At 35.9% G+C, this 18,438-nt stretch overlaps 1 protein-coding gene across 2 annotated transcripts in view; it reads right to left on the bottom strand.

Annotated features, from left to right (window-relative positions):
* Nucleotides 1–1,627: 1,627 nt before the first annotated feature.
* KCTD8 (potassium channel tetramerization domain containing 8) overlaps nucleotides 1,628–18,438 on the bottom strand; it is a 244,479-nt gene continuing 227,668 nt past the window's right edge. The window contains exon 2 of one of the 2 annotated variants that reach the window (XM_032852572.1): nucleotides 1,628–2,983. In XM_032852572.1, coding sequence (XP_032708463.1) covers nucleotides 2,523–2,983 — 461 coding nt within the window. In that variant the 3' untranslated portion in view covers nucleotides 1,628–2,522. The remainder of the gene's footprint in view (nucleotides 2,984–18,438) is intronic. The other variant, XM_032852588.1, reaches the window with a different exon arrangement.

Genomic DNA, 18,438 nt, shown 5'->3' with positions numbered 1-18,438 from the left:
TTAGGGAAGAACCTCCATTCTAGCTACCTTCCTTGACACCCTTGTAACCCCAAATGTGGCCAGCCAGATTCTAGCCTCTGGTGAAAGCATAATGGTTTGGGAAAATCAGACCATAAGTTTCTTCCCAGGAGCAATAGCTGGTAATTCATATTTCTGAATGTGTCGTTAACCTTTGAGCCAAATACTTGGTGTATGGTAATTGTTCAATGGACTATTATTGAAATGGGTTCTTATTTCCTAAGGATAGATGAAATAGTCCACATTTACTAAATTCCTTCCATTGCAATTCTATTTGAAGTTCTATGTTGGGAAAAACAGACCAGGGTGTAAAGTGTTTTTCAGATTTATTCGCTGTCCTTCACTTGCTGGGCTTCGTATCACAAGGGGATCACCTCTATAAATTATATTTCCAAGGCTCCTTTACCAACTGGTTTCCATTCATATTAGAACAATGGAGAACATCTGCTGGGATATTGGGAAGCTAAGATCATGCACCTCCCTCCACTTCCTTTTTGTTTTGGGAGACATCTGTGGAAGTGATCGTGACTCTTTAGTGGCTAGAGTTCTTACTGGACAACTTGTTCATCCATATTCCAAGTTCTCCATTTGTTAGCCTTGGTTCCTGGATTCTAGTAAGACCACCACTTCCCCTTTTCCCTCTATCTCCAAGAGCGGTAATGATGCTTTTCTTCAATTACATCATTTAGGTCTTTTTTATATTAATATCATCCCCATTATCCCTAAGATCACACAGGTCATAAGTGGTAGAGGTGGGATTTGATCTGTGACAATCCAACCACCAACTTTTTTCATTTAACCAGCATGTTACAGCCACATCAGGCCTTGGAAAGACTCCCAACCTTCCCAAAAGGAAATGCAGAATTTGAGAGTAGCTCTTTCTCGAAAGCCTGATAGTTTATTCAAGCTCAATCACATATCTGTGTTTTCTTTAATAGTCCACTGTAGATGGTATTTTATATAATAGTAGATTGAGACATCTAAGAATACCTAAAAATGTATGTAGATTAAAATGTTTTTGAGTTAATAATGCTTATCTCCTTGTAGTATTAAAGAAATGATACCAGTGCTACTCAACTTTTGTTTTAACCCACCACAGAGGTGGACCTCTACAATTCTTGAAGATATTTTTACCTTCTCTCTCAGCCTCTTTCTTAGTGAAATTTCATATTATGTATTTCTTTCTGTAGAGATGGTGAGGCAAAAACTATAGCCTGTGGTAAGAAAGCTCATTTCCATACATGCAATCAGGAAGAAATCTTTTGTCATTCAGGCTAAACTTTCCACTTGCTATTGACATTTTTGTCTCTTAATTTGTAGGAGGTAACTTCCCAATTGTTTTTAGAGCAGCTTTCAATCTGGTTGTCAGCCAAACTAGAAGTTTAGTGCATTCTCAGCTGAAGTCTTTTTCTCTTGTGGGTTAAGGGTTTATTAATCAATGCTAGGGCTATCTGGATTGGACTCTATATCCATTTTGAATTATGTTAAAGTTCTAACTTGTCAACATTACAGTTGAACATATCATTCTCCAGCTTGGGATTTTAAAGGAACATGGAGGACAACGTGACCATTGAGTATTTTCAAAGAAGAGCCAACAGAAATTGAGGAATTCTAATATATTTTCCTTTTTTTAATAAATACATAAAGCTTTTTACCATTTCCCTCAATTATTTTGATTAACACGATAATAGAATCTTTCAGAGCATCATTAGACCAATTTTCACAGCCTGATGTAAGGACTCATTTCACAGAAATAATCATGACTAGCATTAATAGATGAATGTCAGTGCCATAACACAACAGCATAAGGCATATTTACACCATCTTAACATACAGAACACCATACACATACACAAAAATATCACAGATCCAGAACAAATAAAATCAATCTCCTAGACAGTTTACATTTACAGGCTTTGCCTGAAACACTTTTTTTTTTCTTAATTTTTTTGTAATTTTTTTCTTTCCAAGCAACAAACAGATCTTCCCTACGTCTTGTGATTTATTTGTTACATTGTGTTCATGCAAAAATAATAACTTGTTTTATTGCATTAACATTTAAACAGGTTTGGATTTGGGTCCCCCAAACCGTCATCGGACATTTTAGTTGATATTACTTCACCCATATTGTCATTTTCGTTGGAGCGATACGATGATTTGTTTTTGGCGAGTTACAAAATGACAAACGTATCCAGTTGACCACAGTTCAAAAAATCAAGATTTGAAGCTTCTTGATCATGCACATTTTACTTTCATTCTTGCAAAACGGTTTGAATCAGATATGCCAGTTTGAATTAACATTTGTTTTTTTATTCTTTTTTCAAAATCATATCTCTAAAAACAACAACAACAAAAAAGAATGAAAGAAAAGACTGTCCCACGTCCACTGTTCACAAAAAGGAAGAGCAGCAAGAATCACACTGACCATTGTTAGGATATAGTCAGGCGGCAACACTGTAGTAAACATCAAATGTCACCGAAACACGGCAGGAATGTGACGATTACTATAAGCCGTACTTCTGCAACAGTTCAGACTGCCACTGGCGTTTGCGCTCTGGAAAATAATCTGGAATGTGGATTTTTTTAAAATCCTGAATACACTTTTTCATTTCTTCTTCCACACTTAGCTTCTCACAGACTTTCTTTTTGGATAGATTTGTTTCCCGGGACTTGCTGATGAGTGTCTGAAAGAGTTCACTGTTTCGGCGTTTGTCTGGTGGGGGCATCCATTGCACAGGTGCCTTTTTGGAAGGGCGATCCAATGTTAAGGTGTTGGGTTGGTGAGCTGTTGCCTGCTGGGCACTGGGTGGGTTGTCCTGGGGAGTGCTGGCCTCTGAGTGGCTGTCACAGCTGGAAGTGGAGAGCTCATTACAGGAAGTCCCACTTTCACTTCCTTTATCTGTGACTTTGTCATGTTTCCTATCTTCATGTTCTTGGTTAGGTGACACTATTTTCTGAGGTGGTCCTAAAAAGAAAAGAAAAGAAAAAAAAATAACAAGTAGAATAATTAAATGAGTAGTGGGAAAGTCAAATTAAATAAGCTTTATATTTTTAAAATTTTAAACCAAGAACATTGATCTTCAAAAAAAAATCACTGTTTGTTGCATTAGTTTATATTTGAGCGATTAAATATGACACCTAGCTTTATTAATGCACATTGAAACATGTGTGATGCTGATTAATTATTTATAGAATCGAGTTTAGGGGCTTTGTTAATGAGCATTTCTGCCATAAAAAATCATCAATAACTTTATGCTGAAAAGAAGATTTTTGTTATTTTAGCTACTAGTTCCTGAAATCTAAAAAGATATTATATGTACATATTTTGTTAGTCCCATAACTGTTTCATGAGACATTTAGCTCATTTTTGTTCTACTTATTGACTAGGAGTCCTTTGTGTATATATCTACATTATAAAAGCAGAAAGTACCATTGCTCTATTTTACATAGTAGGACTCTTCAGGTTCAGAGGCTCAATAGCCTCATTTACGTTTCCAAGTGGGAGATTGGTTTAAATCTAATCCTCAGTCTCTTAATCTTGTTTTCTGTCTATTTCCTTGAAGAGAATTATGAAAGTGAGGCAAGATATACATGTGCCTAATAGTATGATGAAAAAATAAAATTGAAATACAGTATTTTCTTGAAATACAGTATTTTCTTAAAATACAGTATTTTCTTAAAATACAAGGTTTACCATTTGAGGTAAATTACCTAGGAGGACAATTTTCAGAAAGTGATAGTTTGCCAAGATAATTATTTCAAATACACAAACAGTTTACTTCCAAGAGGCAGCATATTTTATTCTTCTTGCCTCTGCTTTGGGATTAGGAGGACCTCCATTTAACATTTACTGAATGCTACCAGATACACAGAACTATAATAAAACCTTGATTAACTAAAGCCCAACCATTGAGAAATATGTTACTCAAATCTTATTTTTTTCCTGTAGTCAATTTTTATAAACAGGTCATATAAATCAGAATGGGTAGTGGGGAAAGGCATCAGTATTTTTAAGCAATTGCCCAGAAGATTCTATTGTGTAACCAGAGTTGAGAACAATTGGCCTGATCTATAGGGTCTCAGGTTTGACCACATATGGAATTATCTGGAAAGCTTAGATTATTGATGCCTTGGTCTTAACCCTAAACATCCCACTATAATAAGATGCTATCAGGCCTTTGGGCCATTTAATAGAACTAGATGATTTCAATCTGTAGCCAAGATTATGAATCTTTCCTCAGTCTAATATATAGTAAATGAATTATATATAGTAAATAATAATAAATATATAATATATAGGGGTGCCTGGGTGGCTCAGTGGGTTAAGCCTCTGCCTTCGGCTCAGGTCATGATCCCAGGGTCCTGGGATCGAGCCCCGTACCATCGGGCTTTCTGCTCGGCAGGCAGGGAGACTGCTTCCCTCCTCACTCTCTGCCTGCCTCTCTGCCTACTTGTGATCTCTGTCTCTTAAATAAATAAATAAAATCTTTAAAAATATATATAATATATAATTATATATGACATATATAATTCTATATAACATTATAAAATACAAGTATATATAATATATATAAAATATAAGTACATATTATATTAAATAATATAATCTATAATATAAATAATAAATATAGTAAATAAGTATAGTAATATATAGTAAATCAGTCTAATATATAGTAAAAAACACTTTATACTACTCAGAAAAGTGGGGACACAAATCAACTTTTATTAAAAAAGTACTTGCCATAAAAACATCTACTATCTGCAACATTCTATTGGGCAATATTACCAATTTTCCTATTTACAATAAGAAGAAGCAAAAGAGGATACCAAATATTTAAAAGGATGAAGTTTGACTTGGGTAGGATTAAAGATTAAAAAATACTTTGGAACTTTTTGGAATGATGGAAATATTCTATATCTTGACTGTAGTGTTAGCTCTAAGACAGTATACATTTGTGAAAATTGATAGAATTGTGTAACTAAAATGGGTGCCTTTTGTTATGTAAACTGTATCTGAATTGACATAACCAAAAACAAACAAATAAAAAAAATTCTCAAAACTTTAAAGAAGATGTACCTGTTTGAGGGAAGGTCTTAACTAATATTTCATACTTCCCTTGTTCACAATACAGTAAAACTCTAAGAAAGCACACCAATACATTTCAAAAATATTACAACCATGGATTAAGGAGCACAAAACCTAACAGCTATTTTTTTTTTTTTTTTAAAGTCTCTGCCATTTTCACTTAGGGTAAGAGAGAATGGGGGTGAGTCTGAGGGATGGGGCAGAGAAGATGTACTGATTAACACTCTTTGCTTACTAAGCCAGATCCATTCTCAACATTCCTTTCTCCTTAGTGGCTGATGGGCACAACTATGTCCTTAGGCTCCCTTGTCTTCTGGCTTTCAGCTGAATTCAGCTAATGATAAAGACTAGCAAGACCGTGCCCTCATCCCATCCCGCCCCCAGGATTTCAGGATCTCACTGTATTCCTGGACCAAGAGGCATAGCCCTGTCTGGCAGCTCTGTCCTCTCTCCCTCTCCCTCCCTCCTTCTGGAACCTCTCTTTCCATAGTCTGTTAAACAGAGGCTCACATCTTCAGGCCTACAGTGTTCACCATGTCCACTGTAATTGTCATGAGGGTACTACCACTCTGTTGTAAACTGTCAATTTTTAACTTTTCTCAAATTACCCAACTGGATATGCCTTCTCTTTCTTCCGGCACCCTAATAGACCCACACTGGCATTAGCCAACTTCTCCAGCATTACTTGTAGGATCAGTGTTTCAGTGGCATCAGATTTTAGTGGTAATGATATTGAAATGGAAATGGGTTTAAAGCCCTAGTGATCTGGAATCAAATTCTAGCTCTCTGGAAAATAGTCTAGTGGCCTTGAGCAAGGTACATAGCTCCTCTAAGCCTCAATTTTCTCATCTGTAAAGTGGGGTAATAGTACTTTCCCCATAGGTTGAGATCAAATGAAATACCATATAAAATGGTCTAATAAAATAAATCTCAACAATCAGAGTGCATCATTGTGATTTTTTTCCTAATGTGCAGATGTTTAGGGACATCTCTGAAGATTTTAAGTTTGCTCAAGAGTTTGCATGTATGTGTTTATGTGGAGCTCAGGGTGGTGGAGGAGGTGTAGCATCTATTTATCTAATTATCTTAATGGGTGAGTGTGACCTCATGCTAGCATGAGGCCCACTGGCCTACTCCAAAATAGGATATAAATAAATGCTTTTTACCTTTTATGTCTGTCCCCTGCATTACTTTAACCAGAAATCCCCACAGAAGAATGTGTGATTTTCATTCCCAATAATGACTAAAAGATTAACTTCAAATACCTGGAAAACCAATTTATATCTAAGGATAATTGAGTGATGAGAAATCATTTTTCTGTTAATAGGCTGGAGAATAGAGCATTTGATAGAGATACCAAGGCAGAAAAGTAACATCAGAATGGAAAACAGCATGGAAAAAGGGTATTAGGTACCACCAGAGCAAATATTTCATTCTGTTTTTTTTCACTGGGAGAAAGATGCTTAATGACATATGCTGGGGAATTATATAAAGTTCATGTGTTAGCTAACTAAATTACATATGACTATTATGCCTAATGGCATTACAATTTATTCATGGAAATAAGCTTCCTCCCAGTCCTCCCAATATATACACAGATGAATGGAGAAACTCCACAGTACAATAGAATGCAACATATGTATGTCAGAAATGAATAGCTCTTGGAGTATAGGACAGAACACCCAGGAAGACTTCTGTGAAGGAAGCACTAAGCAGTTTAGCCAATGGAGTGGTATGGAATATCACTATGAGCCAGGCACTGTGTTAGGATCTAGAGGAGGCTCATAGTAAGTTCTCTGGTGAAGCTCACAAGCTATTTTATGATATTTTATAACACTAAGCGTTTAAAATGCATGAGCACTTTAGAATATCTCCCACTCCAGACTTTAAATTCTGAAAAAAAGAATGTGGGAAAGTGAATTTATTATGATTTTAAGAACATCTTCTTTTTTTAAGAACTTAGAATAGATCCAATTATTAACCAGAAACAGCAAATACACACTTTTATTTCTAACTTCTTCTATATCATAAATTATCTTTAGGTAAGTCTGGCTCAGATGTTTGGCTCAGCTATTTCTATTATGACTTAAAAGGAAAAGGTTTAACTTTATCTTGTCCAACCTTTTGAATGTCCAGAATATTAGGACGGTTTTCTGTACAAATCACCAGCAGGAACAAATAGTTTCCTTTTGATTAATGTCAGAATTTTTGATAATGCATAACACATTACATATTATTACTGAAATTTGATTAAGCATATTTTAAATAATTAGTGATAACTTAGTGGATTCAAACTGGAGCTAAGATACAATAATAAAATGATTTATGGGCTTTTTATGACATGAAATTTAAGAAAAATGAACAAAATGCATAGGAAGTAATGATTTACTCTATTTGCTTAGTTTTCTTGAGAATGCCTGCTAATTGCAGGCTTCCGGGGATAATTTAAAACTCTAATTTTACATTATTCCATTCAATGAACCAAAGCCACAGGAAATGTCCTAAGCACAAGATGAACAATTATTTAAATAGCACCAAGTCCAAGTCCTGGATATATGGGAAAAACATGTGTGTCAGAAGCTTCTCTGTGTCTCTTCAACTAGTGATAGAATAAATATATAAATTATCTTCTTAAAAGCATGTTGCCTTCCAAGTTAGAACATCAGACAGACTGAGTTTAAGAAAAGAAAACAAAATGTAATTTGGTGGTCTTACCAGCTGGGCTTTCTTCCATCACACAAATAAGCTCACCAGCAATTATTAGAACAAGCAACAAATCAATGAATAAGCAAAACTGTTACTTATTTGACTTTTAAAAGGAGTTAATTATTTAAAAATATCCAATACATACGTATACCTAGAAATTTTCCCAAAAGTATTTGGGTAATTAAATCTTTTCATTTGGCTATTTGCCATTAAACAGATTAGGATTTTTCATCTAGGAGTTGCTCCTCTTTCAGGGGAATGACAGCCTTACCTAGAAGACATGCAAGTTAGCCAATTAAGTCATGCCCTTCTACAAATATTATTTTTTTAAACAATGTCAGTACACAACATGCACACACACACACACACACCACTCATTTATTATGCTTACATTTTTCTTCAGTGTGGGAATGACCTTGGAAGATCTGGCTTTGAGCTTGGTTAAGTGCTTTGTGTTTTGTGTCTGTCATGCAACCTCTCTAAAACTTGGTCTTTGTCATTAAAATGTTGGGGTTGGCCCCTAAATTCATTTATATTATGAAGTTCTGTAATTCTAAATTATATAATGAATAGGAAGGGATTTTCCACACAGTAAAATTCTAATCAGATATTAAATATACAAAAAATTAATGAGTGGCCACTAATAAAATTACCTCTTAGAATGTGGAAACAAATTCAATTTCCACTACAGTACTTCACAGAATTACATGGTTCAAGGATAACTTTCTCTAAGTTTACTGATAAGTAGTGTAGTTTAGAAGACATTACCAGTTTATATTTGTTTCATTAAATCTGTTGTTCCTTTCATGGAAACACAGGCAAAGACAATAACATTTAAGGCATCACAGTGCAGACTGGCTGGGCTCACATCCTAGTTTAATAACGTACTAGGTGTGTTTCTTGGGCGATTTTCTTTGTGCCTCTGTTTCCACAAAATCGTGGTAAGGCTTAAAGAGCTAACACATATAAAGCACTTAGGTGGGGCTTGGCATGTGTAATGTTCGCAATGTCAATTATCATTACTCAGCATAAATATCCTGTGTGATTTGGCCATCAGTAGTATGGCTGATTTGCTTATCTGAATTTTGAGAGAACAAACAGAGGGACCCAAATCCTTCCCCTCTAACTGTGGTTCTACAGGTGGTACCTACAAACGCATGGCTTCCAGCTGTTTCAGCCCCTTGAGGCCTCAGTTTTTTACTCAGTAAAAATGAAATAAGAACAGAAATACCTAGTCACAGGGCTATACTAAGAAAGGAAAGAACATATGTCGAAGCAATTTGCCATGAAGTTCTCTCCAACAGGTTTGAGAGGCTATGAAGTATTAAATTTTCATATTCTAAAAGGAACTTACTTGAAAAAATAAAACACAAAAGCTCTCTTTTAAGTTGTTAAAATGTGTGAATTAGAGGCAATAGTAAAAACATTACATTAAACACAATAAAACAAATTGAAAGTATCACAATGGGCCAAAAGTATAAAATTGGGTAAAATAGGCTTACGATTAATTCCATTGAGTTTTATTACACTGATACAAAATGGAGGAAGTTATAGCTTTCCTAAGTCATTTGGGTGGCTAGTGTAGTACAGAAATTAAACATTAATATTTTCATCTTTAAAAAAAGGTGACTTCTGGATAGTTCTGGATGTAAGCATGTTGAATAATTCCATATTTTTCTTGGAATACACAGCCATTTTCAAATGCAGTCTACATGTACAACTGCACACTTGAAAATACCTTTTATTTTAATCTCTTTACCTGCCTAGTGATGATAAAAAAGACTGAATATATAAAATATATCTGCAACAGGCACAATTCCCAGAAGGAAAATTACCCTTTAATAGTACTAAATTCAATGGTCTGTGAATGGTTATGTGCTACTTAAACAGAATGAACCAATCCATCTTAAATATTAGCACCACATGTCTCTAGGTATTAAGCAGTTGAGTCAAAAGGGAACAAACTCCATTTTGATTTGCTAAACATTTGTTGAGCACCTATCATGGACCAGGCATAGTGATAGTTACAAGAAGGACACACACACACACACACACACACAAGTAAGTCAGGCTTAGGGTGACAGTAATACATAGGTAACTAACTTTTGAAAAGGACAGGAAGGAGGGAGCAGGAGTAAATTGTGATTGGAGTGAACTAAGGAATGGGCATTATTTTTAATTTATTAGTTAAAATCTCACACTAAATTGAAACTTAAAGTCCATATAGGAGGTGAGTTCCCCTTAGAGTAAAAGGCTATTTGAATAAATAAAGTTCAACTTTTATATGAGAAAAATTAAACTCATTTCTTTATGTTTTCTACAGTCTCTACCATCATTACTTAATGTTTTTATGAATGAAGAGGAATAAAAAAGAAAATAAAAGAAGTGTAATTTGGAAAGATAAACATGCTGTGGTATTCCTTTCTACATCCTGACATGATTAGTCACTGGTCCATTTTTTTGATCTACCCTGTACCTGCTAACTTTTGATTGTACTTATTTATTTACAGTGTGTCTCCCAGTCTCAAACCATAAATGCCTTTAAGGTAGAAACTGTCTTTCTAGCCTATCATGAAGTCTTAATCAGAGTAATTGCTTGACCAAATAAATAAAATGATCTTTACTCCTATGAATATCTATAGTATCTACTACTTACTATATCAATCATTACTGAATTAATATTCACTACCTTTTATGTTACTAAATATTCACCAAGATGACCACAGAGAGGTAAGAAAGCTCCCATCATCCCCACAGAAATATTTGTCCCAGAGTCACATATCTGTTGTCCTGTGCTTCCTCAAAGTGGTTATGGTTTCGATGAAGGTGGTGACCATGTTTTTTTTCCTTGTGTCACTCAGTTCAGTTCAGTGATTTGTTTTGTCACTGAACCAAATGTAAATAAAGTGAGTAATAATTAAGTAAATAAGCAAATGTAATGTGGTATTAAGAAAAAATGTGAAAGAAAATGTATGTTTAATTGAACATATATTTGAGGAGGTTTTCAAAAGTAATCTTATCACCTTCCTTGCATTTCATACATCTGTGTCTTCCTAGTAGTTATTTCTGTAGACGATATCCAAGGTCAAATTTGGCTACCCAATGGATTCATTTCTTATTTCTAATTATTTCCAGGTCTTGTTAATTCTACTTCTACGGTGGCTCTTAAACCAATCCCTTCATTTCTATTCCATTTCCACCACTTCTAACAGGTTTCTCGTTACCTCTTACTGTGTCTCCTAACCAGCTCTCTGAATTCCTTTTAGTCCCACTTCAAACTATTTTTGCAAATTTGCTAAATAAATATTCCTGAAGTCTAATGCCGTCAAGTATCTCACTTGTACAAAAGCCTTCCAAATAGTTCCCTCTGCACACAGGATGAAGCTTGCATACTACATTTTGGCACTGAGGATTGTTCTTAGTGTGACTCAAGTGATTATCCTAGTCCATCCGGTACTGCTCCCCACACAGCAGCCAAAACATACGTGTTGCTTTCAGTAAAGGCCTTACTTAATCCATGCCCATTTCCCTCTCCACGGACTGTATTCCATCTATGTTCATCATTCTTCAAAGCCAAATGGTGTTTTCAGCATAAAACCTTCCATTCTCACATTTGGCTATAATATCTTGTTCCTCTTCCCTTAATGACCCATAGCAGTTTGTTTGAATCTTTCTCAAAGTATGGAGCCTATTTTTGTCTTAAATAATAGTCATCTCTATATGACTTTTAACTTCCACAAGGCATACACACAGACACATGTACAAAATTTTAGTTTGCATTTCTTGAAGCACCATCCCCATGATTGGGCTTAGACTAATTCAGTACTCACTGTTGAACTGAATTAAATGAAATTAGTCTTCCCTACAAAAGAATGTCTAAGCACATAAGGAATTGTTTTATTCCCAAAGAACATCTTTTTGTTTTGTCTTCTTTTAACTAAAAAAAGATAAACCCAAGTATAATTAAGCTTACAAGGTGTAACAAAAACAAGCAAAAAAACCAAAAAACCAAAAAAACAAAAAACAAAGAAGATGAGCCTTTGGCAATGGGGTATAAGAAGGGGCTTACCGTCTCTCTAGTTACTCTAAGTATTCCTTTGGGAAGGTCCCTATATTATTCCTTTTAAGTTACTAAAGAAAAATAAAAAGTATTTGAGAACCATAGATAATGAAGAAAATCCATTTTCTTTGCTCTTCAGAAGAATTCTACATCACTTATGTGATTGTACTGGGTTGTTACACCTAAATATTTCCAGTAGGAAAGGTATCACTTGTCCACTTGTCCTTTTAGAAGACTGATCACATGTGAAATGGTTACCGACACCTTGTCTGAGGGCTATATTTAAAACTGACCTCCGCATTTCACTCATGGGAGCTAGGATTCTGTGATACAGTGATCATTTTTGTGTTTAAGAAAATAAATAACACCCCCTCAAGAAAAAAAAAAAAAGAACCTACAAAATTCCATTAAGATGCCCAGGCTTATTTTGGAATTGGGAATTAAGACCATGTAATCCTGGGTTCCCACTACCAAATCCACCATTCCTTATTATTGATATTGATAGAGTGTTTTTCCACATGCCTAGGTGGTCACCTTCTAATGACCTCCCTTTTCAAACAACATTCTGTATAAGACAGATAATTTATCTCTTTTTCAAATTTGTGAACACACGCCAACTCTTGCTTGTTCCACATCCATAAATGTTGATCATAACACCTGCATGGTGCTTGGCAAGGATTAATGAGAGGTTAAATCTACAATACATCTGATGGCCCTGGGAGGGCAAAGAAAGTTGCCTTGTACATATAGGCTGGGGCTACACTTATGATGTGCTGTGTATAACAAATTTATGTGAACATAAAACCATGCTGGTTGTAAATTACCGTTGCTGTTATAAATACAAAAAATCTGTCTCAGGCTTGAGAAAAAATTTTTTTGATGACAAGAGGGGAAGAAGAGGTTGTGACAGGGCAAAAAGAAGAAAAAAAAGAGAGAGAGAGAGAGTAATACTCTTGGATTCCCAAAGCAGTATCAATTGCTGGCAGAAAGTCACAGTTGAGGGGATTTTTATTTGTCAGATCTCTTCAGATCTGGAGTGCCTGCCTGCCAGTAAGTACTTTCAAGTACTTCTAACAATGGTCAGCGAGATGTAACATTTTGTAGCTGCCATACTATTTAATGTGAGTGCCACCTCTTCTCACTTTGAGATTCATAAAAGTGTGCCTATTATGGAAGCAGCTGAGTGCAGAATCAGTACGGTGCATGGAAAACGGAAACACAGATGCTCACAGCAGTTTAAGGTGAAGTTGTGCGACAGTTAAAAAAAAGTTCTACCTTTGGAAATGGCAAAACTGTGCTTGAAGTGAAGTTCTGACCCCTACTACCTATGTGTAGCTACGGGTGTCTTCAAGGCTCATTTTCCCATTCTGCTTAAGAGGGATTAAAAATATGGTACCTCCCTCCTCGAGTCGCCCTACGTAAAGATACATGTGAGGAAGAGTCTTACAGGAGGCTGAAAAGCAGGCCCCAGAAAAATACATCTGTTCCTAATATCTGGAATCTGTAAATGTCACTTTGTATGGTCAAGTCTGCAGATGTGATTAAGGATAGTGAGATGGTGAATTTATCTGGAGACCTGAAGTCAACCACAGGTATTCTTGCACAGGGGGGTGGGAAGGACATCTGGTACACAGAGAGAAAAAGGCAGTGGTGCGACCATGATGTCAGGGGATGGAGACTGTTGGGTTGGAAATCAAGGACTACCGGCAGCCACCAGAAGCTGGGAGAGGTAAGCAATGGATTTTCCCCTGGAACGTCCCTGGTGACAGCTTGATTTCTGCCCAAAGTGATTTTGGACTTCAGACCTCTAGAACCCTAAGACAATAAGTTTCTGTTGTTTTAAGCTACCAAAAGTGTGGTAATTTATGACAGCGGCCATTGGAAACTAATACAAGTCTATTTAGTCTCCTGTCTGGCCCTTGGTAGATGCTAAATTATGGCATTTATATAAGAGAAAACATTATCCTTAACAACTGGATGTTATTGGATCTGAATTACAGGATCTTAAGTTTCTCTATTAAAAATACAATCTCTTGCAGTCTCTGCCAGATTGTCATCCTATTTTTCTTCCAACTAATAGCCCATAAGATTTTAGAAAACAGTTATCATCTCTAGTCTGTTTTCCCCAATTATATAAATTAACCATTATTTCCAATAACGAGGTTTATAGCCTCCTAATGTCACATCCCAGTACACTCTACACAGTAACATTCCCACAAAATTCTCCTTTCTTTCTACACGCATGCATACTCACACCCACCTACCCTCATGTACATATTGCATACACATGTCGAAATATCATATATACACATATATGTGTGTGCATGTGTGTATGTATTTATAATCACAGAACTGTCTCTCATCTGTAACTGATTCCACACACGTCTAGCAACTGATCATTCTGTGAAATTCTAGCACCATGAGTTTACTGCCTTCTGGACAGTTCTTTAACTTCAAATACCATATGCTCAAAAAAGAGCTCATAATTCTTTCCCTGTAAACCAGTTCCTCCCACTATGTTTTCTATTTTTCTTTTTTATAAAAGCACCACAATCTTCATAATCAGCCAGGTTTGCAGTCTCAGAGTCTTCTTCATTATTTCTATTCTTATCCCCCTATTGATTCTCTGCTCGTGTGACAGCCACTAATCCCGTTGCGCCTACTTTGATAATGTCTCAGTCACTCACTTCACTCTTCTCCCCACAGTTATGATCCTCATTAACTCATATTGAATCTATTGTAATCACCTTCTAACCTCTTCCTCAATCTATTGAAATGACATTCTAGAGCTCTTTTCCTCTTTAATATCTACCTCCTGCTATCCATACTAAAATCCCAGCTACATAGCACTGAAATATAGCTCTTATTATAGTACTTGTTCTCAGAAAATATCAAAGCTTTCAGCAACATATCCAATCTGCTAGACCCGTAAACAAGACTTTCTATGGTGTGGTCCCAATTTAAACTCCAAAACTCATTTTCTATTACTCCCACTTTCTATTCAAGCCAAATTGGAGATACTGATATTATCCTAAATATCCCATGTCTTCTTGTCTTCAGTTCCTCACCTAAGTAAGTTATAGGTTGATTTTTCTCTTATAGCATACTTACATAAATGCAGCATATTCTTTATTGGCTGCGTGTGCATGCGTATCTGAGAATATACTTGGTACTCCTATCTATCTTGTAGACCCTAAACCCCAGCCTACAGGAGTGGGTTTATAACACAGACTGGGCCAGTCATAATACCTTACCAACCCAGCCCCATAATCTAAGGCAAGGATGAGGGTTGGGAGACAAGTAATCGGGGTAGTTTAATAATAAGAAATCCCTGGAACACTAAACTGTTGATGAGGGGAGAGAAAAAGAAGGTCTAACCAAAATCACGTCTAGCCAAAAAGCTCTTGGATATGACTGCCAAGGACTAAGTTCCCCACCCCAATTACAGTAGAAGAGAATAAGACAAGAAAGGGAGTTTGGGTGTCCGACTCTGTAATCGCTCTGGCCCCCACCTGTTAAACGAGTATTTTAGACCAAATGAAATATTAACGTTATCAGAAAAATGATTTTTATACATCTATTTGGATATTTTATTAGATACATATAACCTTGAAATGTAACTGAAACCTCTCTTCTGAAGCAAGTTAGTGTGACATGTTGATTATATTGTCTTTGGAGGACTCTAACACTTAATGCTAAATGCATAAAGTTAAATTTTTAATGTACATCTTAAGTTATTGATCAGAAAATCTGGGGAAATTTATATTAAGCAGAAAAAATACAATCAGTGTGTATTTATGAGTATTTATGTGTATTTATGTGTATTTATTTATTTACTGTTATAACAGTAATAAACACAATTTAAGGAATCTTAGGGATTTACTTTTACTCTACTTAACAGGCCCATGGGCCCCCATCCCTGCCTTAGAGCCTGTGACCAGAGTGGGTAAAATACTATTATTGTCCTATGCTAAGTTTTCATCCATTCCTGTGTCCTGGGAGAAAAGATCTATTTCAAAAAGTAAAATAGGGTGCAAGAAAAACACAAACTCAGACACACACACACACACACACACACACACACAGCCGATGTATGCTTTATTATGGAAGTTTGTTCAAATGCAGAGACCAAGATGTATTGTAGTATAATAAGTGTTTCACACCATCCCATGGCAATATGTCACTGTGTATCATCTTTTCCTGCATAGCCACTAGTTAAAGGAGAGAATTGGCTTAGAGAAACAAATTTAGTAATGCAACCAGGACGGTTTCTCTTAGTTCATAGTTTCTCAAGTGAGTACAAGAGGAGAGTAACGTTAAACATTTATTGAACACCTACTATGGACCAGGCACCATGGTAAATGCATATACATAGCATCTCATTTACATTTCACAATAACTTTATAAAATAAGGCTTATTGTCCCTATTTTACTAATAAGAAAACCAAGGCTTAGGAGGTTATGTGATTTGACAGGTCACATTTGAAAGTAGCAGAGATAGGATTCAGAGTTTCATCTGCCACACTTCAGAGCTTATACTGAGTTAAGCTCTGAGTTACACTGCTTCAAAAACCTGAAAATGGTGTTTAAATCAGCTTCCCTGCAATCCTAAACTAGAGGTAGAACTACTCATATGAGCTACAAGTCTTCCTAATCTGATAAGATTGATATGTGATGCACAGCTCTAAAAAAAAAACTCGGGATAAAAGTGCCTAACTGTACCTAAGTGTTAGAATTCCTCTAGATCATTTACCATATAGTATTATTTTATATCATGTCCAGCTATCTTCACAAGAAATAAGAAGGCTAAATGTATGAAAATGTGGGATGGGCCTTCTAACTCAGTTCCTATTACTGTGACCATTATTGGGAACAAAGCACTTTAAGCAGGCAAACTCTATTCATCAAACTGAAGATTTTCCCACTTTAAAACGAATGTTTATGTTGCCATATCCTCTGAAAAGCATACTTTTGGGAATTTAGAGCAATTAAGGCTTTTATGTTAATTAGATAAACACAGGTCAAGAAGCAAATATGGTTTAAAGAAAACATATATATATTTAAGATGTGAATTCCACTATAAAATTTACATGGTAGAAATAACTAGGAAAATGGATAAATAGATATAGAATTATAGCAGAGAAAAATCACAAAGGATGAGGGAATTATCTTTTTTTTTTTTAAAGATTTTACTTATTTATTTGACAGAGAGAGATCACAAGTAGGCAGAGAGAGAGAGAGGAGGAGGAAGCAGGCTCCCTGCCGAGCAGAGAGCCCGATGCGGGACTCGATCCCAGGACTCTGGGATCATGACCTGAGCCCGAAGGCAGAGGCCCAACCCACTGAGCCATCCAGGTGCCCCGAGGGAATTATCTTAAGACTCATGACCTGTCAGATATCACAGCTTCCAAAATATCAGAATTCCATTTGTACAATAAGGCATCCTTAAAACTGAACCTTTCAATGATGTGCTCCTCTTGAAACGTTTTCACATAAGGCCAGAAATTTCTGCTAAGGCTTTCAGAGCCTAATTAGATAATGAGTAGTTTCTGTCAGGATTGAGACACGTTGAACGTCTCATGTCACTTTATAGTGTGCTTAGTCTAAGCCTAATATTTCAGTAGCAGCAGTAACATCAATCTCCCTCTCTGACATTAAAGCCTTACAGATTAAAAGTGAAAGATTGTGAACTGGTGCTAATGAAACCATTACCAAAGAAAAAGATGTACTGGTATAAAACCTTTGGTGTGGATCAGTCAAAATGGCTACGTAAAGGAAGAATTTGCACTGGGAATACTCTTGAAAAGCCATGTTTAATTACAAGATGTGTTAATACTCATTCATTAAAAGCTTGAAGATAGAAATTTCTTAATATAGGAAGCATTAGTAACAGAGTATGCTCCCAGTAGGATGTATTACAGAACTCTCCATGAAGCCCCAAGAACACAGGATTCACAGAGATAAATATTCTGCTTTGACTTTATGAGGTTCAGGGGAAAGTAATCTGGGTTGGTCACTATTTGCTCACTTTACAAAACTTTCTTAAATTATGTAGAGTCTGAAAGAAATTTCAAATATATGCATTCTTTTGAGGGCAAAATTTTCCATAACAAGTAACTAAACGAGGGCTACATTTACTCAATTATAAAAAATGTACGTAAAGATTACTAATTAATTGGGAATTACGACTTACATTATGATTGATTTTAATACAACTGTGAATATATATTAGAGAAGGACAAAAAGAACATGTTTAACCAATGATTAAAGATTCACAACTCCTTTGCCTCAATGGCTGGTTGCTCCATTTGTCTTTTTTTTTTAAGATTTATTTATCTATTTGACAGAGAGAGAGAGAGATCACAAGTAAGTAGGCAGAGAGGCAGGCAGAGAGAGGGGGAAGCAGGTTCCCTGCTGAGCAGACAGCCTATTGTGGGACTTGATCCCAGGACCCTGAGATCATGACTTGAGCTGAAGGTAGAGGCTTAACCCACTGAGCCACACAGGCGCCCCTCCATTTGTCTTTCATGTGCTGTGAACTACTTTACAAGTAGAACTGCAAGTTCAA

This window comes from Lontra canadensis, unplaced genomic scaffold (assembly GCF_010015895.1).
Source record: "Lontra canadensis isolate GAN:19392208 unplaced genomic scaffold, GSC_riverotter_1.0 scaffold1, whole genome shotgun sequence".
Taxonomy (NCBI): Eukaryota; Metazoa; Chordata; class Mammalia; order Carnivora; family Mustelidae; genus Lontra; species Lontra canadensis.
Note: the sequence above shows the minus strand (reverse complement) of the source record. Positions and strands in the feature narration are given on the sequence as shown.